Source organism: Puma concolor, chromosome B4 (genome assembly GCF_028749965.1).
Source record: "Puma concolor isolate L17-30 chromosome B4, mPumCon1.1.hap2, whole genome shotgun sequence".
NCBI classification, from domain to species: Eukaryota; Metazoa; Chordata; class Mammalia; order Carnivora; family Felidae; genus Puma; species Puma concolor.
The window spans coordinates 69,630,500-69,657,616 of record NC_141673.1 but is presented as its reverse complement, the minus strand read 5'-3'; the positions used below and the strand labels follow the sequence as shown (position 1 = coordinate 69,657,616).

At 37.4% G+C, this 27,117-nt stretch overlaps 1 protein-coding gene across 3 annotated transcripts in view; it reads left to right on the top strand.

Moving 5' to 3' along the window:
- Positions 1-27,117, top strand: part of ARID2 (AT-rich interaction domain 2) — a 172,421-nt gene that overhangs the window by 118,911 nt on the left and 26,393 nt on the right. For 2 of the 3 annotated variants that reach the window (XM_086713597.1, XM_086713598.1), the window contains exons 13-16: positions 1,502-1,636; positions 2,271-2,467; positions 2,738-5,601; positions 15,460-15,608. In XM_086713597.1, coding sequence (XP_086569723.1) covers positions 1,502-1,636; positions 2,271-2,467; positions 2,738-5,601; positions 15,460-15,608 — 3,345 coding nt within the window. Of the gene's footprint in view, positions 1-1,501; positions 1,637-2,270; positions 2,468-2,737; positions 5,602-8,821; positions 8,936-15,459; positions 15,609-27,117 lie in introns of all 3 variants that reach the window. The other variant, XM_086713596.1, reaches the window with a different exon arrangement.

Here is a 27,117-nt window from a genome sequence, read left to right as displayed (position 1 = left end):
ACTTCTTGTTCACTGATAGTTTTTCTTTTTTGGGAATAGTAAGGGGAAACTAATCAAATGATAGACGAGCCAGTGAGTTTACATAGGAATAAGCAACTTGAAAATAATATTTTATGGAGAAGACTGAATAGTCCTATGTCAGCCACTTTCTGAAAAAATAAATGGAGACTTGGTTAGATTTCATTTTGTCATGGATAATAGCTTCCACATAGTTTATGAATTTCAACTTAAACTCTTTAGAAGATTAACAGACTGAATGTAAAAGATCACTTTCTGATGATGTGTTACTTTAAAATTTTTCTTTCTTTGATCCCTTTTCTCCCATTCTCGAACATTGTTTGTCCCCCATTCCATGCTCCTGTCATTCTGTGTTCCATATTTTTGGTGCTTTCGTATCTTTGTTCCTGTGGCAGTTTTCTCTAGACTTTTCCACTTTGCTCAAATAAGGTTTATAGTTTTAAATATCTCTAATTTTTTGCTTATTCCTCACCTTCTGTATTTTTACACCTTATACTTGATGAATCTCTTCCAATAATACTTGGAAATGTTTGTCTTCTACGCTGAAACCAAAAAAAGTTTTTTGTATCTAGTCCTTTTGAAAATTCAGTACTCAAAGAATTATGAAAGTTGGAAAAAGTATGTGCCACATCCATTGCACAATGTGTGTATATTAGGCATAAATTTGACCTTATAAATCTCATTTGCATATTTCTGCCAGTTCTAGTGGAGAAGGAGAGAATCATTTTAAAGTTATCTTATCATAAGTATTGAGTCCGTTTATATAAACAGCTATACATTGGTCTGTTGTGTATATAGTAAATCCTAGAAAAGAATCCTGTGAAGATAATTTGGCCTCCAATCCTAACTTCTGTATGGATGGAAGTCACTATATGAAAAAGACATACTGAAGTTTGAATTACTTTGTAATGGATTAGGAATAAAAGTCTCTGAAATGGGGGAATGGGAGTGTGCAGCATGGAAGAAGTATCATTGTTTAAGGAGTAGTTGGAAGCTTGGGTAAGTTTTTCTCAAGCAATTTGATCCAAGAAGCAACACAAGTTTAATTTTAGCTCAGTTTTTCCTCCATTTTCCTCATCTCCGATGGAAATAGCTCATTATTGGGAATTTCTGTTATATTTTACTTATTGCAAGACAGGAAATTGAGTAGATAGTCGTTGAATAACACTTACTTGTTGTAGAGTGAGTATTTGTTGCCAACAGACCAACCCTGTTCTCACTGGGATGTGAGCACAGTTTTTATATTTGTTGTTCATGATTTTTTATACTAAAATAAATATGATCACATGGTTAATCTCTTTCTATTTGGTTTCATCAATCTAAAACCTAACGTGCATTTTTTGCTAATAACATGAGAGAAATTTGATTAACAGGCATAAATATTATTTAATAATACATTGCCTTCAGATGGTTTTGCTATATTTAAATATGAACTCTTCTATAATCTACTATGCATAATGCCATTTATTTTTCTCCTTTTTAGGCTAAATGCTCATTTTGAAGTAAATCCAGATTGTTCTGTCTCTCGAGCAGAAATGTATTCTGAGTACCTCTCAACGTGCAGTAAATTAGCTCGTGGTGGAATCCTAACTTCAACTGGATTTTATAAATGTCTTAGGTAGGATGCATAGTTGTTAACTTCAAACAAAGTTCATGTATATCACTTAGAACACCTCTTGCTCTTTAGACAAAATAACTATCCAGTTTTAAATATTTCTACTACTTGAAATATTGGCTAGGTTGTAGTAAGGGTGAAAATTTAAATACAAGGAAATTTTGGAAATCAAACCTGGTGTTTGTATTTGAATATTAGAAGGCTTATCAAAGAAAGAAGAGAGAAACTTTTCTACCTACTGTTATATGTTAGAGACATGACTTTCGCCCTTTGTAGTCTTGAATAATAGTCTATAGCTAAAACTCTTGTCATCGGATATCAAAGCTTTTTGATATTTTGCAAAGTTCATAAAATAGACACTGATTGCCTAGATGCAGCTTTTTTGTTAATTATATATGCAATAGAATTATTTAAAACCCCCACAGTGTTAATAAATAATGATTTTAAAAATTGGAGAATTGATCTTTTATGTTTTTTCTTTGCTCCCTACCCTTACAGAATCTATAACCATATGAATCATACTGGTTCATAATGAGTAGCAGCAAATGTCCTGCTGCTGTTATGTAAACACTGTTAGAAGTCAGTGTTTTTTGCTCGTGTGCTAGTTAACAAAACTAAGTATGTATGTACTTTACAGAACGGTCTTTCCAAATCATACAGTGAAGAGAGTGGAGGATTCCAGCAGCAACGGGCAGGCACATATTCATGTGGTCGGAGTAAAACGGAGGGCTATACCACTTCCCATTCAGATGTACTATCAGCAGCAACCAGTCTCTACTCCTGTTGTTCGTGTTGATTCTGTTCCTGATGTATCTCCAAGTCCTTCACCTGCAGGTATTAATTTTTGAGTTTTAAGTATTACTGACTTAATAAGTAAAAAAATGAAAAAGGATATTATATAAATTTAAAATGTATAATTTTTCCTTGTTTTTCCAGTAGCATTTTCTTGCTTATTCTATTACTTATTATCATATTCGTGTGATGCAAAGTAGTTAGATGTTAATTTCCTAAAACTATTTTTTTCTTGTATTAAGTAAAATAATGCCTACCTGCAGCTTTCAGTCATTTCATTACAAATTTTGGCTTTTCCCTTCTATTTTTCAGGAATCCCTCATGGACCACAAACTGTAGGAAACCATTTTCAGAGGACTTCTGTTACCAACCAATCTTCAAATTTGACTGCAACACAAATGTCTTTTCCAGTACAAGGTGTTCATACTGTGGCACAGACTGTTTCAAGAATTCCACCAAATCCTACAGTTCATACCCACCAGCAGCAAAATGCTCCAGTGACTGTCATTCAAAATAAAGCTCCAATTCCTTGTGAAGTTGTTAAGGCTACAGTAATTCAGAATTCTCTACCCCAGACAGCAGTTCCTGTTAGTATTGCTGTGGGAGGAGGAGCTGCTCAGAGTTCTGTGGTTCAGAATCATAGTACAGGACCACAACCCGTTACAGTTGTAAATTCCCAGACATTGCTTCATCATCCATCTGTAATTCCACAACAGTCTCCATTACACACAGTGGTACCAGGACAGATACCTTCCGGCACTCCTGTTACAGTAATTCAACAAGCTGTCCCACAGAGTCATATATTTGGCAGAGTACAGAACATACCAGCATGTACTTCTACAGTTTCACAGGGTCAACAGTTAATCACCACATCACCCCAGCCTGTGCAAACTTCATCTCAACAAACATCAGCTGGTAGCCAGCCACAAGACACCGTTATCATAGCACCTTCACAGTACGTAACAACTTCTGCATCCAATATTGTCTCAGCAACGTCCGTACAGAATTTTCAGGTAGCTACAGGACAGATGGTTACCATTGCTGGTGTCCCAAGTCCACAACCCTCAAGAGTAGGGTTTCAGAACATTGCACCAAAACCTCTCCCTTCTCAGCAAGTTTCATCAACAGTGGTACAACAGCCCATTCAACAACCACAGCAGCCAACCCAACAAAGCGTAGTGATTGTAAGCCAGCCGGCTCAACAAGGTCAAACTTATGCACCAGCCATTCACCAAATTGTTCTTGCTAATCCAGCAGCTCTTCCAGCTGGTCAGACAGTTCAGCTAACTGGGCAACCAAACATAACTCCATCTTCCTCACCATCACCTGCCCCAGCTACTAATAACCAAGTCCCAACTGCCATGTCATCTTCTTCCGCCCCTCAGTCACAAGGACCACCTCCTACCGTCAGTCAGATGCTGTCTGTGAAGAGGCAGCAGCAGCAGCAGCATTCACCAGCGCCCTCACCACAACAGGTACAAGTACAGGTTCAGCAGCCACAACAAGTACAGATGCAAGTTCAGCCACAGCAGACAAATGCAGGCGTTGGTCAGCCTGCTTCTGGTGAGTCAAGTCTGATAAAACAGTTGCTGCTTCCAAAGCGTGGTCCTTCAACACCAGGTGGTAAGCTAATTCTCCCAGCTCCACAGATTCCTCCCCCTAATAATGCTAGAGCTCCTAGCCCTCAGGTGGTATACCAGGTGGCCAATAACCAAGCAGCAGGTTTTGGAGTGCAGGGGCAAACTTCTGCTCAGCAGCTATTGGTTGGGCAGCAAAATGTTCAGTTGGTCCAAAGTGCAATGCCACCTGCAGGGGGAGTGCAAACTGTGCCCATCTCGAACTTACAAATATTGCCAGGCCCACTGATCTCAAATAGCCCAGCAACCATTTTCCAAGGGACTTCTGGCAACCAGGTAACCATAACAGTTGTGCCAAATACAAGTTTTGCAACTGCAACTGTGAGTCAGGGAAATGCAACTCAGCTCATTGCTCCAGCAGGAATTACTATGAGTGGGACGCAAGCAGGAGTTGGACTTCAGGTGCAAACGCTTCCAGCCACTCAGACATCTCCAGCTGGACAATCATCCTGTACTACTGCTACTCCCCCGTTCAAAGGTGATAAGATAATTTGCCAAAAGGAGGAGGAAGCAAAAGAAGCAACAGGTTTACATGTTCATGAACGTAAGATTGAAGTCATGGAGAACCCGTCCTGCCGACGAGGAACCACAAACACCAGCAATGGGGATACAAAGGAAAATGAAATGCAAGTGGGAAGTCTTTTAAATGGGAGAAAGTACAGTGACTCAAGTCTACCTCCTTCAAACTCAGGGAAAATTCAAAGTGAGGCTAATCAGTGCTCACTAATCAGTAATGGGCCATCGTTAGAATTAGGTGAGAATGGAACATCCGGAAAACAGAACTCAGAACAAATCGACATGCAGGATATCAAAAGTGATTTGAAAAAACCTCTGGTTAATGGAATCTGTGATTTTGATAAAGGAGATGGTTCTCATTTAAGCAAAAACATTCCAAATCACAAAACTTCCAATCATGTAGGAAATGGCGAGATATCTCCAATGGAACCACAAGGGACTTTAGATGCCACTCAGCAAGATACTGCCAAAGGTGATCAACTAGAAAGAATTTCTAATGGACCTATATTAACTTTGGGTGGTTCACCATCTGTGAGCAGTATACAGGAGGCTCCAAATGTGGCGACACAGCAGTTTAGTGGTACTGATTTGCCTAATGGACCTCTAGCTTCAAGTTTGAATTCAGATGTGCCTCAGCAACGCCCAAGTGTAGTTGTCTCACCACATTCTACAACCTCTGTTATACAGGGGCATCAAGTCGTAGCAGTTCCCCACTCAGGATCAAGAGTGTCCCATTCTCCTGCCCTGTCATCTGACGTTCGGTCTACAAATGGCACAGCAGAATGCAAAACTGTAAAGAGGCCAGCAGAGGATAATGATAGGGAAACAGTCACAGGAATTCCAAATAAAGTAGGAGTTAGAATTGTTACAATCAGTGACCCCAACAATGCTGGCTGCAGTGCAACAATGGTTGCGGTGCCAGCAGGAGCAGATCCAAGCACTGTAGCGAAAGTAGCAATAGAAAGTGCTGTTCAGCAAAAGCAACAGCATCCACCAACATACGTACAGAATGTGGTCCCACAGGTAAGTCGTTCTGCTATCATATTGCTCTTAGAAATTTCTGATTTGTAAATAGGATTTTAGGGAAAAATGCACTGTTGTTCCATGCCTCATCTTGAAAAGGTAATTGTGTCTGCTCACTGATGTACTCAGGTTCTCGTGCTCTTATTTTTTGGTGTTTTTTGGTATTATACAGTTTTCAGTTGTTAACTTTAGCACGTGGTTTGAAGTCTTTTCAATTTTGTTATAGACCCAAATTAGTAATTTTATAGACCCAAGATAGAGGAGTACTTGCTAATCTGACATCTTTTAGAGAATTTTTTAAATGTTTATTTATTGAGCGTGCGCGCGAGAGAGCGTGTGTGCATGTGCACGAGTGGGGGAAGGGCAGAGAGAGGGGGAGAGAGACTCCCAAGCAGGCTCCGCGCTGCCAGTGCAGAGCCCAGTGCGGGTCTGGAACCCACAAATTGTGAGATCATGACCGGAGTCAAAATCAAGAGTCGGGTGCTTAACTGAATGAACCACCCAGGTGCTGTTTAGAGACTTTTTAAATGTAAGTTAGTCTCCTTTTGGTCTCCTTTGGAAGGGGATGCTAAAACCACTTTAAACTTTTTTTTTTTTTTCAACGTTTATTTATTTTTTGGGACAGAGAGAGACAGAGCATGAATGGGGGAGGGGCAGAGAGAGAGGGAGACACAGAATCGGAAACAGGCTCCAGGCTCTGAGCCATCAGCCCAGAGCCTGACGCGGGGCTCAAACTCACGGACCGTGAGATCGTGACCTGGCTGAAGTCGGACGCTTAACCGACTGTGCCACCCAGGCGCCCCTTTTTTTTTAAACTTTTTTTTTTTTCAACGTTTATTTATTTTTTGGGTAAAACCACTTTAAAAGGGAGTTGCTGTATTTGATTTTGATGTATGTTTTTATGGTTTGTTTCACAGTTCTTTTGTAAAAAAAAAAAAAGATGAATCCATAAGAACTTTATCAAGTGTGTTCTTATTATATTTACATATTGACTTAGTTGCCTTTATTCTTTAAAAAGTGTTATAATTTCAGTTTCTTTCAGCTATTCTGATATTCTTGCTGCTGTGTTTCTTACTCCTTTGCCCTACTATCATGTTTCTGCTATTGCTATTCCCTCTTTAATATCTCCTATCTGATCTGTACACTTTAGTAAATACAAGTGTTTTCTAGCATCAGTGCTACTGAGTTGAGGGTCATTCTGCCTGTAAAGTTTTTAAGGACAGTCTTGCATGCTGTTTCCACTGAAACTAGGGGTTTACTTCACAGACAGTTGTCTGTCACCTATTTCCTGGATTACTTTTTCTTCACTCTCTTTCCTAAGTACTCCGTAGCCAGACCCTTCTGTGACTCACCAGCTCTGCTAGCAGTCTTCTGACTTGGGTTTCGCCTCTGTGCTTTTGGTGTTTACAGCAGATCTATGGCCATTGTTGGCATTAGTACCAAGTTTAGCAGTGGAGGGGTCAGCAGAATAAAAGATGAAAGAACAAAGAATCCCTTGGTTCAGAACACTTCATCCACTGATATGCATCTTTTTTCATGTGGGTGGATAAAACTGGACAGTGCTGTCTGGAGGTATAATGAGATTTGAATTCATATGTCAGTACTACCTTGCTTAGGTTTATCTTTATTGCAAGGTACCTAAATAGGTTGAGTATTCTTTAGTTGTGGTATGTACATGGCAATAATTAATACTGAGTTTTGGTGAAAAATACGAAATCAGTTTTACTCAAACTGCCATGCTACTCTTTGAGTTTTTCATCCATTAAGCACATTAATTTTTTTTTAATGGTGCAATGTCTGGCACATAGTATTCAGTAAGTTGGATCTTTATATTTTTCCTACATTTAATAATTAACCAGTTCACCTTGATTATGTTCCTAACTCTGTTTTTTCCTCTCAGATTCCCTTATAATCCTAAATAGTTATAATAGACTAAGCCAAGTGAGAGAAAAACTCCATTATTGTGGAACTATCAACCCTCATTTTTTGTGTCCATAATCTTCCAGTGTGACTATATTCAATAATGATACTTAAGTAACAAAGAACAAACAACAATACTTTTTAAAACTAGGACCTGTGTTAGGAACTTTGTACTAAAGCATTTCCTCAGTTAATCCTTTATGTAACTCTGTTGGGTAAAAATTGTTATGGATGTTTTAGAAATGAGGCTCCAAGATGCAAAGTAACTTGCCTTAGGTCACCAGCTAATATGCGGTGGTCCAGGACTGAACACTTGGGTGTGTGTCTGAAATGAAGATTTATACTCTTAACCCATTTATGCACTATTTTAAAAAAGATTTCTTTGTAAAGTTCTAGAAAGTCCTTTGGTATATATTGATTATTTGAACTATTATGTTACCAAATGTGCATGCCATTAAATGATAATTTCAGGACATCTTCTTAATACATTGGATGTATATGCACCTAATCCAAGTCATAAAATTATTACATTTTATTCCTAATCTGAAGAATGTGTTCTTCTATATATTCTCCCAAAGAATGTAGTTTATTTAAAATAGCTACATTCTTGGGGCACCTGGGTGGCGCAGTCGGTTAAGCGTCCGACTTCAGCCAGGTCACGATCTCGCGGTCTGTGAGTTCGAGCCCCGCGTCAGGCTCTGGGCTGATGGCTCAGAACCTGGAGCCTGTTTTCGAGTCTGAGTCTCCCTCTCTCTCTGCCCCTCTCCCGTTCATGCTCTGTCTCTCTCTGTCCCAAAAATAAATAAAAAAATAAAAAATAAAAAAAAAATAAAATAGCTACATTCTTTATTTTTAAAATTAGTGTTTGGCTGGCATGTAGAAATTTAAAGCTTTGCAAAGAAAAAGAGATAGCACGCATGGTGTCTATGAGTGAGAATTAACAACCAGGGTTCTCATGTATAACACTTAGCATGGTGACTGCTATAGAGTTAGGTACTCAATAAAGGTATAGGTGTGTTTTACCTTCACATAAAGTACCTATAAAGCCTAAAAAAGATCAACTGTTCAAGATAGGATCATAAGTTTCCTTTGAAGGGCAGGCTGTTGGGCCTTCTTAAGAGCCTGCTAATAGAAAAAGCCATTTCCATTGTTGCCCAGATTCTTTAAATTTCTTTCATATAGACCTTGGTTTAATACCATTTTATTCACTGCTTGAATTGATACCTTAAAGGGATAGATGAAATAGAGAATTTTAAATGTGATTTTTTCAGCCAAACCTTGTTATTTCCACCATTTCAAGGGGTTTGGGGATGTAAAGGAGGCACCTGGACCCCAAGAAGGGACTTCCAGACTTGCAGAATGTGCAGGGCTGAAAAGACTGCAGGGAAATGTCCCTGCTGAGAATGGCCAACAGGTAATCCTTCCTAAAACCAATGTTATTTCATGTTCCTTTTCTCGATTTTGTTCCTTTTTAATCCCATTAATCAGCTGTATTAATTTCATTACAGAAAAAAAATAACAACAAAAAAAGAGGATGAAAATAAATGATGTCACCATAGATTTTGTGTTTAAGTAGTATTTAGTTGTGTAGTTTATATAAATACAAAATAAAGCAGATTTCTTTATTTGTAGCTGCTTATTTTCAGTCTGTTATATTTTCAGGTTAGAGTATAACTACTTCCAAAGGCTCTGCCTCCTTCCACTGTTCATAAATGGGTACCTTATGGAGACAAAAAAAAAAAAAATAGATTGGCATATAAAAAATAAAAAATGAGTAAAAAAAATAAAATTACTTATAAATATTTACCTAAAGACTTGCCTTTTTCAGGAACATGTGAAACACATGTTGAACATAACTCTAACTCTTAATCCCATGATCTGAAGACATGCTAAATTCTTGTATATAAAAATAGTTTACTTAAGGATGTACTTACTTAAGGTATTTTATATATGCCTCTCCTCAGTTCCATGTTCTTCACATAGGAATCATTGCTGATATGGTGGGCATAAACTGAATCTTGGTATCTTCCAGATCCATCAGAAGGCAGATCTGTCGCCTCAAGGGGGCAGCATTTAGTCATAGCCAAGATCATTTTAGCAAAAGCCACAGGAATTCTCATTTCAGTATTTTCTTAAGAGTGCTACTGCTTAGATTTTTGGCAGACTAGCACATTGTAAAAACTAAGAAAGGCATTACCACTAAACATAATTTTTTGTTTGCATTTCGATGTGTTTTTATAAGCCAGGCTTGATATGTATTGATTGTCTGTCTAGGTTTATGCTTAGAGTAAAAAAATGTGATAGTTTAAGAGCATAAGAGAATGTTACAGTAGAAAGATTATTAGATATTACTTTGTCCCAAACCCTCATTTTTAAGCGTTGAGGTTAACTTTCCCAAACTCAAAAAGATTTCTCTTCCAAAGATTTCTATTATTGCCTTCCATTCTGTTCTCAAAAGATCTGTACATTTAGACTAAGTATCATCTCTTTTATATCACAGTTAGAGTAAATCTAGTTCTTGTTCCCTAAAGCTGTTTCAGAGTATCTCTCTTTACTTGCCTATGTTTTAGAGGACACTCTTTCAGTTTGTTCCTTCAATTGGATCTTAGGTGTCCTTGTGTCTGGTGTATTCATCATCCTATTTACCTCAATCAATTCCATTTTATAAGTGGCTTTCAAAATCTGTAGCTACAATTGAACACAGTATTTCATTACTACTTAGTAAAGAATTTATTTTGAGACTAGATTATGAATTTGTATTTTTCTAACACATATTGAAATGTTTAAATTTTAGTCTTATTCTAAGGTTTAGTTAATTTTACATTACAGAATAAATCACAGAATTGTTTTATATCCTTTTTGTAATTTTACTTTTCTGGTCACTCACTGCTGGAGTTGTGGCTTTTCCACTTTGATTTGAAAAAAAACAAAACCCTGATATACAAAAATAGCTCCTCTTGAATAGACTGGATGGTATAGAATATTCCTCAAGAGTGATCATTCCCAAAATATGACTTTGAAACCTATATTTGCATTTGCACTTGAGTTAGAGTTATGGCTTATGGTCTAGCAGTTCATGATAAATAAATAGTAAGAAAAGGTAAACTACTGCATCCTAAAAGAAATCTATTTTGCACTCTCATGCAAAAGACCTAATTCTTAAAAGATAATTTAAATGGTACTTTAAAAATTTTGCAGCATAATACAACCTGTTTGAAAATTAGCTTTGTCGAAAGAAATGTATGATTTTTTTAATACAAGAGGAAACCTAATAATATTACCTCTGTGGTCAAAGAAAACATGACTTTTAGAATTTCTCATTTGGTATATTCTGTAAGTGTTTTAATTCTTTTTGTTTCACTGATGTATATTTTGATCTATTTAATTCTTCTTGTCATTTGTTTACTTTTTATTGTACACATTTTTCAAACATACACAAAAGCCAATAAATCATCATGTATCTATTACCTAGCTTAAAATATTATCATTTTGCCTTTTTAGTTTCATCTGTTCTTCACCACTATCATTTTTTTTATTGGAGTACTTAAAAATTTTTTTTAACATTTATTCATTTTTGAGAGACAGAGATAGAGCATGAGCAGGAGAGGGGCAGACAGAGAGGGAAACAGAATCTGAAGCAGGCTCCAGGCTCTGAGCTGTCAGCACAGAGCCCGATGTGGGGCTTGAACCCACAAACCATGAGATCATGACCTGAACTGAAGTTGCTTAACTGACTGAGCCACCCAGGTGCCCCTGTTGGAGTACTTTAAAACAAATATCAAACATTATTTCTTTTTGCCAATAAATAATTCAGAGTCTATTTCTTTAATTGTTAAAGTACTTTTAACTATTTAGATATATATACAATACCAAATCACATCTAACAAAAATAGTAATGTTTTAATATTATTTGATACCCAGTTCGTGGTCAGTGTTCTCTAGTTGTCTTTAAAAAATAATGTGGTGGGTTTTTTGTTTGTTTTTTAAACAACTTGTTCGAATCAGGGTCCACAAATTTTTCACACCTTGCATTTGGTTAATGTATCTTTATTCATTTTTAATTTAACAGCTTAGGTTAATTTGAGAGCATTCTTTCCATGTCCCTCATTAACATTTAGGGTTAAAATACCCTGTGATTCCTTCTTAAATTTTCTGTGACACCAAATAAGAGTTCCATAATAGAAAAAAATAGGATAAAGATTTGTTAGCACTTATAAAAGTAAAAATAAGCTTAATCTACAAATATATGACAAGCTAGTCAATAAGATACCTAATTTAAATGGTGAAAGTATAGGGAACCAGAGGTTAATCCTGAGGAAATTTGATGTCTCTGGCAAATTTACCCTTAAATTAAAATTCTGGGATATGTGTAACTTGTTACTCTTTAATATTTGTATTTGGCTGAAACTGGTCCTCTTGATTACTCCCCTTTATTAGAATTTCCTGTATTTTTAATGTAATATTTTTATTTCAGGGAATCAATTTGCATAATTCTTTTGATAAATAAACTAATTCTATTGTTCCATTCCTTTGTCTCTGACCCTCTTCCCCCACCCCCACCCCCATCTGCTTTCTCATCATCGGTTTTTATGGCTTAAAGAATTCATAGGTGAGGGGTGCCTGGGTGGCTCAGTCGGTTAAGCGTCTGACTTTGCCTCAGGTAATGATTTCACGGTTCAGGTTGATGGGTTCAGGCCCCACGTCAGGCTCTGTGCTGACAGCTCAGAGCCTGGAGCCTGCTTGGGATTCTGTGCCTCCCTCTCAATGCCCCTCCCCCACTCACACTCTGTCTCTCTGTCTCTCTCTCTCTCAAAAATGAATGAACATTTAAAAAAATTAAAAAAAAAATTCACAGGTGAGGGCACCTTGGTGGCTCAGTTGGTTAAGCATCCACTCTTGATTTCAGTTCAGGTCATGATCTCACAAGTCATGGGATCCGGCTCAGCACTGGGCTCTGTGCCAAACATGGAACCTGCCTGGGATTCTCTATCTCCCTCTTTCTCTGCCCCTGCTTGTGCTTGTGCTCTCTCCCTCAAAATAAATAAATAAACATTTTTTTTTAAGTGATTTAAAAAAATAGAATTCACAGGTGAATGATTGTCGGATCCATGTTTCCAGCATTAACTTTTGCAGTTGTTCCCAAAGCAAACTCATCATCTTTCCTCCAAAATACGACTTCCCTCTTGGATTTCTCTATTTGGACTTCTAGTATAATAATAATAGTAACTGTTGCCGTTTATTGAGACTCTAGAGTTAGGCACTTCATCTGTCATTTCTCTAGTCTTCCCACCATTCCTAAAGTTGGGTTTCATTACTTAACAGTTCGGATCAGAGAGGTTAAATAGGTTGCCCAGGGTCACATAACTAGTACAAAAGGCAAATTTAAAGTTTGAGTACGGATCTGTCAGACTAGAAAGTTCACATCCTATCCATGACACCTGTTTTTCATGCATGTATATGCATGTATATTTTCTCCCTAACTGTATTATAAAATCTTAGTGGTGGGACCCAACTATAGAAACAACTTTAATTATATCCCAAAGGTAGATTTTTTTTCCCTTAGAGCTTGGAACTCCAAAGTTCCTAACTTCACATTTCTTTCTTTTTTTAAAATTGTTTTTAAGTTTATTTTGAGAGAGAGCACAAGTGGGGAAAAGGGCAGAGAGAGAGAATCCTAAGCAGGCTTTGCAGCATGGAGCCTGACACAAGGCTCAGTCCCACAAACCATGAGGCCAAGACCTGAGCTGAAATCAAGAGTCAGACACTTAACCGACTCAGCCTCCCGGGTGCCCCAAGATTTTATTTTTTTCAAGTAATCTCTACATCCAACATGAGACTTGAACTCACAACCCTGAGCTCAAGAGTCACTTGCTCAACCAACTGAGCCAGCTAGGTGCCCCAGGACCTTTTTTAAGTTTATTTTTGAAAGAGAAAGAGCTAGTGGGAGAGAGGCAGAAAGAGAGAGAGAGAGTGCGTGCGTGCGCACCTGTGCTCCTATGCACCAAAGCGGGGGAGGGGCAGAGAGAGAGAATCCCAAGAGACCCTATGCTGTCAGTGCAGAGACCAGCCCCAGCTCAAACCAGTGAACCGTGAGATCATGACCTGAGCTGACTGAAGAGTTGAACACTTAACCAACTGAGCCACCCAGGCACCCCATGATGTCACATTTCTTTTTTTTTTTTTTTAAGTATTTATTTTGAGAGAGAGAGAAAGAGAGCACGAGCAGGGGAGCAGCAGAGAGAGGGGGAAGGAGAGAATCCCAAGCAGGCTACATGTTGTCAGTGCAGAGCCAGACATGGATCTTAAACCCACAAATTGTGAGATCATGACCTAAGCCAAAATCAAGACTCAGATGTTGGGTCACATGGGTGACTCAGTTGGTTAAGTTTCGGACTCGGTTTCAGCTCAGGTCATGATCTCACCATTCATGAGTTCGAGCCCCGCAATGGGCTCTGTGCTGATGGCTCACAGTCTGCTTGGGATCGTCTCTCTCTCCCTCTCTCTCTGCCCCTCCCTTGCTTGCACTCTATTTCTCTCTCTCTCTCTCAACATAAATAAAATAAACATTAAAAAAAAAAAAAAAGGAGTCGGATGCTTAACCAACTGAGCCACGCAGGTGCCCTGACTTCACATTTCTAAGAGACATGTTTTTTTTTTCAGCATTTCAGTCTCCCTTTTTTTTATGCTGTAGCTTTTTATGTGTTTCATCTTTTTTTCTAATTATTATGAATCTTAATCTGACGTTTTCAGCTATTTTTAACTTCGTTTTGCCCAAGTATTTCTAATATCACCATATAAGTGAATAGTGTACTTAATATCTTCCCAAAGTTTAAATTTATTGCCTTCAAACAATGCTTTGAAATGGTGTGCTGCCATTTCTATATGAGAAATTCAATATTATTTTTTCCTTTGTGAGGATTAATAAATCTGAGTTAAGGTTCAAAGAAAACATATTGCCTCAAATTGTTTTAAGATATATTGTAATTATTTACCTATGTATCTTTTATAGAGAAAGGGATGTGGTATAGAAGAAGAAAACATAGCTTATATTTAAAGACTTATGTCTATAATTAGAATCTTTTTACTTGTATTGTCCATCAAAAGGTCTAACTGGACAACATAAAAGACTAAAGTTGTTAAAACAGCTAACTATAAAATAATATTTACAACATTCTACTTATGGTTACTTCATTTTTAACATCAGAAATTTTCTTTTCTTTTTGCTATGTGTTGTTTGCTTTTTGTTGTATTGATTAAAAAATCTAAATGGAAATGTATGCCAAAAAATAATAGTTTGCAATTGATTTGTTCTTGTAAAGAATGTACATAAGTAAATCAAATGGGTGCATTTATAGTAGCTTTATTTATTTTAATTTATAATTGTGTTTCTGCCTAATTTTATTAATATAAAATTCTTAATTCAAAATAATGTATATCCTGTAACAACAACAATATGATCTTGCCTTTGTGGTTCATAGGAAATAAAAGAATCTTACTTCCTAATTATTTTCATAAGCATAGTTATCTTTTTAAAGAATTTAAAGGGGCGCCTGGGTGGCGCAGTCGGTTGGGCGTCCGACTTCAGCCAGGTCACGATCTCGCGGTCCGTGAGTTCGAGCCCCGCGTCAGGCTCTGGGCTGATGGCTCGGAGCCTGGAGCCTGTTTCCGATTCTGTGTCTCCCTCTCTCTCTGCCCCTCCCCCGTTCATGCTCTGTCTCTCTCTGTCTCAAAAATAAAAAAAATAAATAAATAAAAAACGTTGTAAAGAATTTAAAAAAAAATAATTATGAAAACTACAAATGTAAATTTTATTTTAGAAGTTATAACTATCGATATAATCATACAGTCGTCATTATAATCCTCATTTTAAACCTGTGGTATAAAATGTGAATGTTTCTCCGTGTCATCTCACAAACCGTGCGGTTGTGTTTTTCACAGAACACTCCTATGACGCCTTCACCAGCTGCGCAGGTGCAGAACCAGCCCAGCACTTCTCAGCCTTCTCCATTCAGTGCATCTAGTCAACAAGGGGATCCAGTGAGAAAACCTGGACACAACTTCATGTGTCTGTGGCAGTCTTGTAAAAAGTAAATGGCAATTTTATTTGATATACATAAATGCTCTTTGTTCTGGAATGCTTTTATATTTATATTTCTGTCATTTCATTTCATGAAAATTTTCTTTTGAAGCCGCTGAAGTGTTTTAGCAAAAATATTTTCTGTTAAGAGGGATGTTTATGGAGATGTAGTAGCACCTAAACTAAGAAATTTATATAAATTACAGGTAGAGCATCATTGCCTAATGGTAGGTTACTGGGGAATGTGTTTTGATACTAGTTTTTAAAAAACAAAATCAGCTAAGCGTTGATTTCTTATTTGGCTGTGAAAAGAGGTTTCTTTAACATGACTTAAAGGTGATGGTGGCTGTAGAATTTCTTTATTATAGCAACTTAAAGGTAATAATTGGTTAGGAAGAGTGACTTGTCTTAAATTTGAGTTTGGGTTGGACACTCAATGAAAATTATTTTTAAAACCATATCTCACAATTTAATAACTAAGATCAACAATGAGTAGAACTGAACTTCTCAAGACAGGGCTTTCTTCCACTTGAAGAAATACTTAAGAATAATGGTTAAAATAAAATCATTCTTTTAACAGTGCTCAGCTAAGACCCTTTGCTTTGTCACTTTTTTAGAGGTCTAGGACTAAGGCACTTGTCTTAATAGACATAATATTTTTTTCATGTTTTAGATATCAAAGATTCCATTTCACTTTTTCTAACTACTGATAGAAATTACCACATTATTTTTAAAATTATATTTGCTATTCATAATTTTTATGATATACTACAGACATTGTACTTTGCTGTAAACTTCATATACGTATTTGATATGGGATTATAGCTATCGCTGTAGCATATGGATTATTAATAGCATGCACAATTTCTTTGGACAGTGTTTATCAAACTTTAAATCTCAACCCAGTAGTAGTGTCATGAAATCATTTTGGCAGGTCTCTACTGGTAGGTTTTTGATTGATTGTTTGTTTTTCCAATGAAAAGAAAATTAGATGTATCAGATTCCATCATGTCGGTAAAGGTAATTATTGTATTTAATATAGGCATGTGTGTACTAGATTATAGTGTAAAATCTGTTTGTCAAAATGTTGCTTAAAAGTCAGTGCTTTAGTTTGTCTCTGATTATTTCTTTGATTAATTTAAGTTGACCATCTTGTTTTATGTTGTAAGTTAATTTGAAACTTTCTTCACCACTGTCAGTTGTATTCTTTACTTTTTTTTAGATTTCGTTTTTGTCTTAACAGGCAAATGGTAGCTGATAGAGTAGGTAGTCAGCTAATCCTGTTTGTTGACTAAAAAGTTTGAGAATAGCTGTTTCTGATGAAGCACTTACAGTATTTCAAAAAGAAAAAGTGCTGAAAAGGTTAATGAACCTAAATGCATAGCACAATTTCCCATCTGCTAGTAGGATCAGTGTTACAAAATTTGATATGTGCCTCCTCTTTGGAAGTCCTTTTTGAATAAGACTCAACAAGGCTTCTTAGAGCTAGTCATTTGTTAAAGCCATTTTTAGATGCTACAATCCTGATTCCATTTGATTCTGCAAATATTTATTGAGTACCCTGTAGGACAGTGTATGTGCTAGGAGTTAGAAATAAAAAAGATTATTCTCTGCCTTTAAAGAAGCACATCCAAAAAACAAATTTACAGTATAAAGATGTAAAGAGCTGTAAAAAGATGCTTTCATAGTGTTACTGGCTGCATAGTAAACAGTTCATGTAATGCTGGGATGGTTAACGAAAGTTTCACTACAGACATTACTTTTGAATTGGGTCTTGAAGAATGTGCAGGAGTTTGTATGCCCAAGGACCTATGAGAAGCTTAGGATAGCAAAGGCATTAGGGCACGAAGACAGTAATGACATTTATTATTCAGATTTAGGGTTTTTGTTGTTTTTTTAATCTTTTCTTTAGTTTTCTTTCTTTTTTGTTTTTCCAATTTTTTATATAAATTCTAGTTAGTTAACATACAGTGCAGTATTGGTTTCCAGAGTAGAATTCAGTAATTGATCACTTATATACAACACCCAGGGCTCATCATAACAGGTCTCTCCTTAGTACCCATCACCCATCTAGCCTATCTCCCACCCACATCCCTCCATCAACCCTCAGTTTATTCTCTGTTAAGAGTCGCTTATGGTTTTTTTCTGTTTCTCCTCTTCTTTTTCCCCCTTCCCATATGTTCATCTGTTTTGATTCTTAAAATCTATGTATGAGTGAAATCATATGGGATTTGCCTTATTTCGCTTTGTATATAATACATTCTAGTTCCACCCACATCATTGCAAATAGCAAGATTTCATTCTTTTTGATGGTTTAGTAATATTTCATTGTATGTATATGCCACGTCTTCTTTAGCCATTCATCAGTCAATGGACATTTGAGCTCTCTCCATAGTTTGACTATTGTTGATAATATTGCTGTAAACATTGAGGTGCGTGTACCGCTTTGAATCTGTATTTTTGTAACCTTTGGATAAATACCTAGTAGTACAGTTGCTGGATCATTTGGTAGTTCTATTTTTTTTTACACTTTTTTAATGTTTATTTATTTATGAGAGAGAGAGGTAGCAGAGGAGGGCCAGAGAGAGAGAGGGACAGAGGATCTGAAGCAGGCTCGCACTGACAGCGTAGAGCCTGATGCAGGGCTCAAGCTCACAAACCATGAGATCATGATCTGAGCCAAAGTTGGACAATTAACTGACTGAGCCACCCAAGTGCCCGTATTTTTAATTTTTTGAGGAACCTCCATGCTATTCTTCAGAGTGACTGCGCCAGTTTTCATTCTCCCCACAGTGCAAGAGGGTTCCCCTTTCTCTGCCTCTGCCAATTTCTGTTGTTTTTTGTGTTCTTTATTTTAGCCACTCTGACAGGTGTGAGGTGATATCTCATTGTGGTTTTGATTTGTATCTTGCTGATGATGAGTGATGTTGAGTATCTTTTCATGTGTCTGTTGGTCATCTAGATGTCTTCTTTGAAAAAGTGTCTATTCATGTCTTCTGCCCATTTCTTCACTGGATTATTTGTTTTTTGGGTGTTGAGTTTGATAAGTTTTGTATAGATTTTGGATACTAACCCTTTATCTGATATGTCATTTGCAAATATCTTTTCCCATTCCATAGTCTGCCTTTTAGTTTTGTTGATTATTTCCTTTGCTGTACAGAAGCTTTTCATTTTGAAGAAGTCCCAGTAGTTTATTTTTGCTTTTGTTTCCTTTCCTTCTGGCGACGTGCTCAGTAAGAAGTTGCTATGGCCAGGGTCAAAGAGATTGCTGCCTATGTTCCCCTGTATGATTTTGATGGTTTCCTGTCTCACATTTAGGTCTTTCACCCATTTGAATTTATTTTTATATACGGTGTAAGAAAGTGGTCCAGTTTGGGGCGCCTGGGTGGCTCAGTCGGTTAAGCATCCAAGTTCGGCTCAGGTCATGATCTCGCGATCCGTGAGTTCGAGCCCCACCTCGGGCTCTGTGCTGACAGCTCAGAGCCTGGAGGCTGTTTCAGATTCTGTGTCTCCCTCTCTCTCTGACCCTCCCCCGTTCATGCTCTGTCTCTCTCTGTCTCAAAAATAAATAAACGTTAAAAACATTTTTTTTAATAAAAAAAAAAAGTCCAGTTTTATTCTTCTACATGTTGCTGTCCCAATTTTCCCAAAACCATTCATTGAAGAAGCTGTATTTTTTTCCACTGGATATTCTTTCCTGCTTTGTCAAAGATTAGTTGACTGTATAGTTGTGGGTCCATTTCTGGATTTTCTTTTCTGCTCCATTGATCTGTTTCTCTGTTTTTGTACCATTACCATGCTGTCTTAATGACTACAGCTTTATAATATAGCTTGAAATCCAGAAATCGTGATGCCTCCACTTCTGCTTTTTTTTTTCAAGGTTGCTTTGGCTATTTGGGGTCTTTTCTGATTCCATACAAATTTTAGAATTGTTTGTTCTAGCTTTGTGAAAAATGCTGGTGTTATTTTGATAGGGATTGTATTGAATATGTAGATTGTTTTGGGTAGCATCCACATTTTAACAATATTTGTTCTTCCTTTCCATGATCATGGAATATTTTTCCATTTTGTGTCTTACCCAGCTTCTTTCATAAGTGTTCTCTAGGTTTCAGAGTACAGATCTTTTACCTCTTTGGTTAAGTTTATTCCTAGGTATCTTATGGTTTCTGGTGCAGTTATAAATGGGATCGATTCCTTGATTTCTCTTTCTGCTGCTGCTTTATTGGTGTATAGAAATGCAACAGATTTCTGTATGTGGATTTGAGATCCTGTGACTTTGCTGAATTCATGTATTGGTTCTAGTAATTTTTTTGGTGGAGTCTTTTGGGTTTTCTACAAAGAGTATCATGTCGTCTGCAAATAGTGAAAGTTTGACTTCTTCCTTGCCAATATGGATGCCTTTTATTTCTTTTTGTTGTTTGATTGCTGAAGCTAGGACTTCCACTACTATGTTGAACAACAGTGGCGAGAATGTACATCACTGTCATGTTCTTCACCTTAGGGGAAAAGCTCTGTTTTTCCCCATTGAAAATGATAGGCTCTAGCTGTGGATCTTTCATATATGGCTTTTATGATGTTGAGGTATATTCCTTCTATCCCTACTTTGTTGAGGATTTTTATCAAGAATGGATGCTGTATTTTATAAAATGGTTTTTCTGCATCTACTGAGAGGATCATATGGTTCTTATCCTTTCTTTAATTAACGTGGTGTATCACACTGATAGATTTATGGATATTGAACCAGCCCTGCATCCCAGGAATAAACCCCACTTGATCATGGTGAATAATTCTTTTAATGTACTGTTGGATTCAATTTGCTAGTATCTTGTTGAGATTTTGCATCCATGTTCATCAGGGATATTAGCCTGTAATTCTCCTTTTTACTGGGGTCTTTGTCTGGTTCTGGAATCAAGGTAGTGCTGGCCTCATAGAATGAATTTGGAAGTTTTCCTTTCTGTTTCTATTTTTTGGAACAGTTTGAGAAGAATAGATTTTAACTCTTCTTTATAAATGTCTGGTAGAATACCCCTGTGAAACCATCTGGCCCTGGACTTTTGTTTGTTGGGAGAGTTTTTGATTACGGTTTCAATTTCTTTGCTGGTTATTGGTCTGTTCAAATTTTCTGTTTTATCCTGTTTCAGTTTCGGTAGTTGGTATGTTTCTAGGAATTTATCCATTTCTTCCAGGTTTCCCAGTTTGTTGACATATAATTTTTCATAATATTTCTTATAATTATTTGTATTTCAGTTGTGGTGGTTGTGATCTCTTCCCTTCATTCATGATTTTATTTATTTGGGTACTTTGTCTTTTCTTTTTGATAAGTCTGGCTTGGGACTTACCAATTTTATTCTTTCAAAGAACCAGCTCTTAGTTTCCTTGATCTGTTTTACTGGGTTGTTTTTTTGTTTGTTTGTTTCTGTATTGTTTATTTCTGCTTTAGTCTTTATTATTTCCCTTCTTCTGCTGGCATTAAGCTTTATTTGCTTTTCTAGCTCCTTTAGGTGTAAGGTTAGGGTGTGTATATGAGACCTTTCTTGCTTCTTGAGATGGACCCGTATTGCAATATACTTCCCTCTTGAGACTGCCTTTGCTATATCCCAAAGGTTTTGGACTGTCATGTTTTCATTTTCATCTGCTTCTATGTACTTTTTTATTTCCTCATTAATTTCCTGGTTAACCCATTCATTCTTTAGTAAGATGTTCTTTAACCCCCAAGTATTTGTGGTCTTTCCAAATGTTTTCTTGGGGTTGACTTCAACCTTCATAGCACTGTGGTCTGAAAATATGTATGATATGATCTCAGTCTTTTTGTACTTCTTCAGGGCTGATTGGTGACCCAGTGTGTGATCTGTTTTGGAGAATGTTCCATGTGCACTTGAGAAGAATGTGTATTCTGCTGCTTTAGGATGGAAAGTTCTGTTAAGTCCGTGCCATCCACTGTGTCATTCAGAGCCATTGTTTCCTTGTTGATTTTCTGCTTAGATGATTTGTCCATTGTTGTAAATGGGGTGTTAAAGTCCCCTACTATTACTGTATAATTGTCAGTTTCTTTATGTTTGTTATTAATTGATTTATATATTTGGGTGCTGCCATGTTGGGGGCATAAATATTTATAGTTGTTAGATCTTCTTGATGGTTAGATTCCTTAATTATGATATAATCCCCCTCTTCATCTCTTGGTACAGTCTTTGTTTTAAAATGTAGTTTGTCCCAGGGTGCCTGGGTGGCTCAGTCGGTTAAGCATCCAACTTCAGCTCAGGTCATGATCTCCTGGTTTGTGGGTTCGAGCCCTGAATCAGGTTCAGAACCTGGAGACTGCTTCGGATTCTCTGTCTCCCTCTCTCTCCGTCCCTCCCCTGCTCACAGTTTGTCTCTCACTCTCTCAAAAATAATCATTAAACAATTTAAAAATAGGGGCACCTGGGTGGCTCAGTTGGTTGAGCATCTGACTTCGGCTCGGGTCATGATCTCACAGTCCGTGAGTTCAAGCCCTGCATCAGGCCCTGTGCTGATAGCTTGCAGCCTGGAGCCTGCTTCTGATTCTGTGTCTCCCTCTCTCTCTGGCCCTCCCCTGCTCATGCTCTGTCTCTCTCACTCTCAAAAATGAATAAACATTAAAAAAAATTTTTTTTAAATAAATAAAATCTAGTTTGTCTGATAGAAGTGTGACTATTCTGGCTTTCTTTTGGCATCCATTACCATGATAAGTGGTTCTCCATCCCCTTACTTTTAATCTGCAGATATCTTAATGTCTATAATGAGTCTTATGTAGACAGCATATAGACGGATCTTGTTTTTTTTTTTTTTTTTTTTATCCATTCTGATACTCTATGTTTTTTGATTGGAGTATTTAGTCCATTTACATTCAGAGTGATTATTGAAAGACAAGAGGTCAGTGCCATTGTGTTACCTATAGAGTTGGTGTTTCTGGTGATGTTCTCTGATCCTTTCTAGTCTTTGTCACTTTTGGTCTTCCCCACCCCCACCAACTCAGAGTCCCCCTTAATATTTCTTGCAGTGTTGGTTTAGTGGTCACGAACTCCTTTAGTTTTTGTTTGTCTGGGAAGGTCTTTATCTCTCCTTCTATTCTGAATGACAGCTTTGCTGTATAGAGTATTCTTAGCTGCATATTTTTCCCATTCAGCATATTGAATATATCCTGCCACTCCTTTCTGGCCTGCCAAGTTTCTGTGGACATATCTGCTGCATACGTGATCTGTCATCTGTTGTAGGTTTAAGGATTTTTTTTTATCCCTTGCTGCTCTCAGGTTTCTTCCTTGTTCATATAATTTGTGAGTTTGACTGTGATATGCCTTGGTGATGGCTGGCTTTTGGTTAATTTAATGGGAGTTCTCTGTGCTTCTTGGATTTTGATGTCTGTGTCCTTCCCCAGATTCAGGAAGTTTTCAGAGCTATAATTTGTTTGACTAAAACTTTTGCCCCTTTTTCCCTCTCTTCCCTTTCTGGGACTCCTATGTTACGAATGTTAATTCTGTTTTCAGAAGTCACTGAGTTCTGTAAGTCAGCCTTCATGATTCATTACCTGTGTTTTGCTCTTCTTTTCAGCTTAATTATTTTCCATAATTTTATCTATATTTATATCACTGATTTGTTCCTCTGCTTTGTCCATCCTCACAGTTGTGGCATCCATTCAGGTTTGCATCTCGGTTGTAGCAATTTAAAATTTGGCTTGAGTAGATTTTAGCTCTTTTATGTCTGCAGTAAGGGATTCTCTAGTGTCTTCTATGCTTTTTTTCAAGCCCAGCTAGAATCCTTATAATTGTTGTTTTAACAACATAGTTCAAATATCTTACTTACATCTGTATTGATTTGGCCATCATTTCTTCCTGTTCTTTCTTTGGGGGTGAATTCCTCCATCTTGTCATTTTGGACAAAAACAAAAATAATAATAAAATTAAAATTAAAAGTTTTTTAAAAAATCAAATAAAGGAAGCTAGATCCTATGTGTTTTGGTCTGCTTGTTAATGGGAGCTTGATCAAAGAAAGAAAAAAGGAGAGAAAAAGATAAAAAAATTAAAAGTTAAAAAAAAATAAAAACTTTGCTCTTTCTGTATCCAAGGGCAAAAACAAACAAAAAAACCCAAATGAAGCTGGATCCAGTTTTCCCTAAAGCTGAAACTTGCAGCAGTCTGTGATCAGTAGACTTAAGAGCACAGAAGGGATTTGTGCTGGTCTTCACAGGGAAATTTTCTGCTCTCATTCTCAAGTGAACTTGCCCTAGTGGAAATGTGCCTGGAGGGCACAGTGGGTGGGACTTTGTGCTTGTACAGCTCTCTTTGCCACTTGGTGGTGCTGTTTAGCTCCCTGAGTTCAATCGTTTCTGATGGGCTAATGGTAAAAATGGCTTCACCCAATTCTCTAGCCCTTCCAGTGGGAAGTTCAAGCCCTCACAGATGTGTGATCAATCACTCCTCCATTGTCCCCAGCTCCTCTCAGCTCCCCACCTTCAGTCTGTCAGAGCTGAAGGTGGCCTGCCAGGTGGCACCACCCTCCTGGGTTTTATCTCAGGAGCTGCTGTGTTTCAAAACCCCACACTTCAGAGACCCCTACAGCTGGGACCCACTGTGATCTGTGGGAGGGTCTCAACCACATTGTGGCTGCTATCTGGGTGCCCCAGAAAACATTCACCTGACCACGCAGCAGCAGCAGCAGCAGCAGCAGGAGCTCAGAATTTATGATAAATCCCAACACAACGCTGGCGCCAGGTTTTGCTGCCCTCAACCAGTGTCTTTCTTCCTATACTGGTGAACAGGGCAGGTCTGTGGCCCCTGTCAGAGTATAGGGCCCCTGTGGAGGTAGAGGGCTGTATGGCCTCTACCAAGTGCACCCCAAGCAGGGGAACAACTTCTCCGCATGCGACCCGGGGGATCTTCAGACTGTGCTGCCCGCCCGCTGCTGGGGCTCTGCTGCTTTTCCTTACCAGAGCACTGCCAGGTGCTGACCTCTGAAGCTTCAGACTATGTACCTCGCTGTTCATAAAAACTGGCAGTGTGGTTTTGTGAAACAGTTTTCTTGTGCAGTCCCCTACACTTGTTTTCATTCTTTGTAGCTGCTTTCAGGGGCAGTGCTTTTCTTGCATAAACCCAGTGCACTGCTCTCTCTCCCCTGTTTCTCCTCCCTGCAAAAAGGGCTTCCTCCCTTCTGCTGTACCACATCTCTTCACCATTTCACCTCTCTGTGCTCTGTATCTTGCCACGTTCTGTCCCTCAAATTATGCAGACTGTTCTCTTAATCTTCAGATCAATTTCCTAAGTTTTCAAAATGATTTGATGTTGATCTAGCTGTGTTCGAGGGAAGAGACAAGCCCAGAGTCCCCTTATTATTGCACCGTCTTAACTCCTTCTCTCAGATTTAGTTTTAATACCAAGTGCAAAAATACATGTCATTGCCATTGTCCACTAAGTGTCTGTATTCTAATTTCTTTTATAACATACCAAAATTTTAACAAAGAATCTTTGTTTCCATTAGATTTTACTTAAAATTTTTTCTTTCACTGATACATTATTGTGAAGTGCTCCATATATAAATTTGAAATCACTGATCATGTGTTCTTTTTCTTTCATGGAATTAAAAATGACTTTAGGTATACATTTAACCTGTTTGTAGTTCTGTGGTACAACCATATTTTACATGGTCATTTTGTATTTCTAATTCTTCTTTACTTCATATAATATAGACTCTTTTCATCAGCCACTCTTCAACATCACATTTCAATAATTGCTTTTTTAATCTGAATTTATCTCCTAAAAAATGAGGATCCTACTTTTTATAAATAATCTACACTCCTGCAGAAAAATAACAATCCCTTCGATATTATGAGTTCTTCAAATATCTAGTCTGTGTTTGCATTTCTCCACTTGTGTTTTCTTAAATTTGAATGAGAAACTAAGATGCAAACATTGTTTTTAGTGAAGTCTTTGAAGTATCTTTTAATCTATATGTTACCCCTTCATCTCTGTTAAATTTTTTTCCTTGTAAGTTTTTGTTGATAAACACAAGTTTTTTGTCCTTTAAGAATGTCACAATCTGGATTTTACTGGTGTTGTTTAGCTAACGTGTTACTTCTGACTCTGTAGTTGGTAGTTAGGTCCAGATATTTGATGAGATTCTGGTTTGAGTTTTATGAAGAGCATTTTGTACTTTTATCAGGAGATATGTAATATTTTGTTGTCTTGTTTTGTGATGTAAACAGCCATTGAGGATCATTATCTAGATCCATTATTTCATTAAGAGTTGTAAAATGTAAGAGTCCCTTCTTATCAATTCTTTGATTTCTCTGAGGAATAGTAAGTACCTAGAGAAAAATCTAGATATGTTACTTATGTCTTATTTACCAATTTTCAAAATGTTGTGTTGTTTACCTACACTCCTGAAAAGTGTACCATGAGGTTTGGATTTTGTTTTTTGTTTTTAGTATTCTTATAAATGAACTTATGATTTAAAAACATTTGAAGTGTTTTTAGTCCATTTCAGTTACTATTTCTTTTTTTTTTATTTTTTTTTTAGTGTTTATTTGTTTATTTTCACAGAAACAGAGATGAGGGGAGGAGAGTGAGCAGGGGAGGGGCAGAGAGAGAAGGGAAGAGAGAGAATCCCAAGCAGGCTCTGCACTGTTAGCATGGAACCCCATGCAGGGCTTGATCTCATAAACTATGAGATCGTGACCTGAGCCGAAACCAACAGTCAGATACTTAACCGACTGAGCCACTCAGGTACCCCTCTTGCATTTACTATTTCTTGATGTTCAAATTGTCCCATCTTTGGCCAGTAAAGGGCTTTTCAAGCTGGTTCCCAGTTCCTTTGGTTGTGGTCTTAATAGAAGTCTTTGCTGGTTTCCTTGCTTTCTTTTAGATGTCATGTTCCAGGCTTATCTAATACATTTCCTACCACACGTGGAATCAGATTTCTCCAAGGAGGTCCGGTGTCTTTTAATGGGAAATGGTATTTAGTCTAGGCTCCAGGAAGTATCCATTGCTTTCATTGTTCTCGACTTTTTGGTGGACAGACTAGAAAGACTAATGGTTATTTCATGCTTAGATGTATCTTCTCAACTCTTAGGTCACATAATCCATATTTTGTTCCCTTCCAGTACTTTACTTTTTTTTAACTTTTTTTTTAATTTTTTTTTTTTACATTTATTTATTTTTGAGAAACAGAGTGAGACAAAGCATGAATGGGGGAGGGGCAGAGAGAGAAGGAGACACAGAATCTGAAGCAGGCTCCAGGCTCTGAACAAGCAGTCAGCACAGAGCCTGATGCGGGGCTCAAACCCACAAACTGTGAGATCATGACCTGAGCCGAAGTCGGACGTTCAACCGACTGAGCCACCCAGGTGCCCCTAATTTTTTTTAACTTTTTGATCCATCTGTAACTTAGTTTCATGCATAAAGTGAAGTGTGAATCTAGCTTTATGTCAGGGTGGTGAAATTATTCTGTATAATACTGTAATGATGAATATGTGGCATAATGCATTGTCAAAATCCACACAACTGTATAGC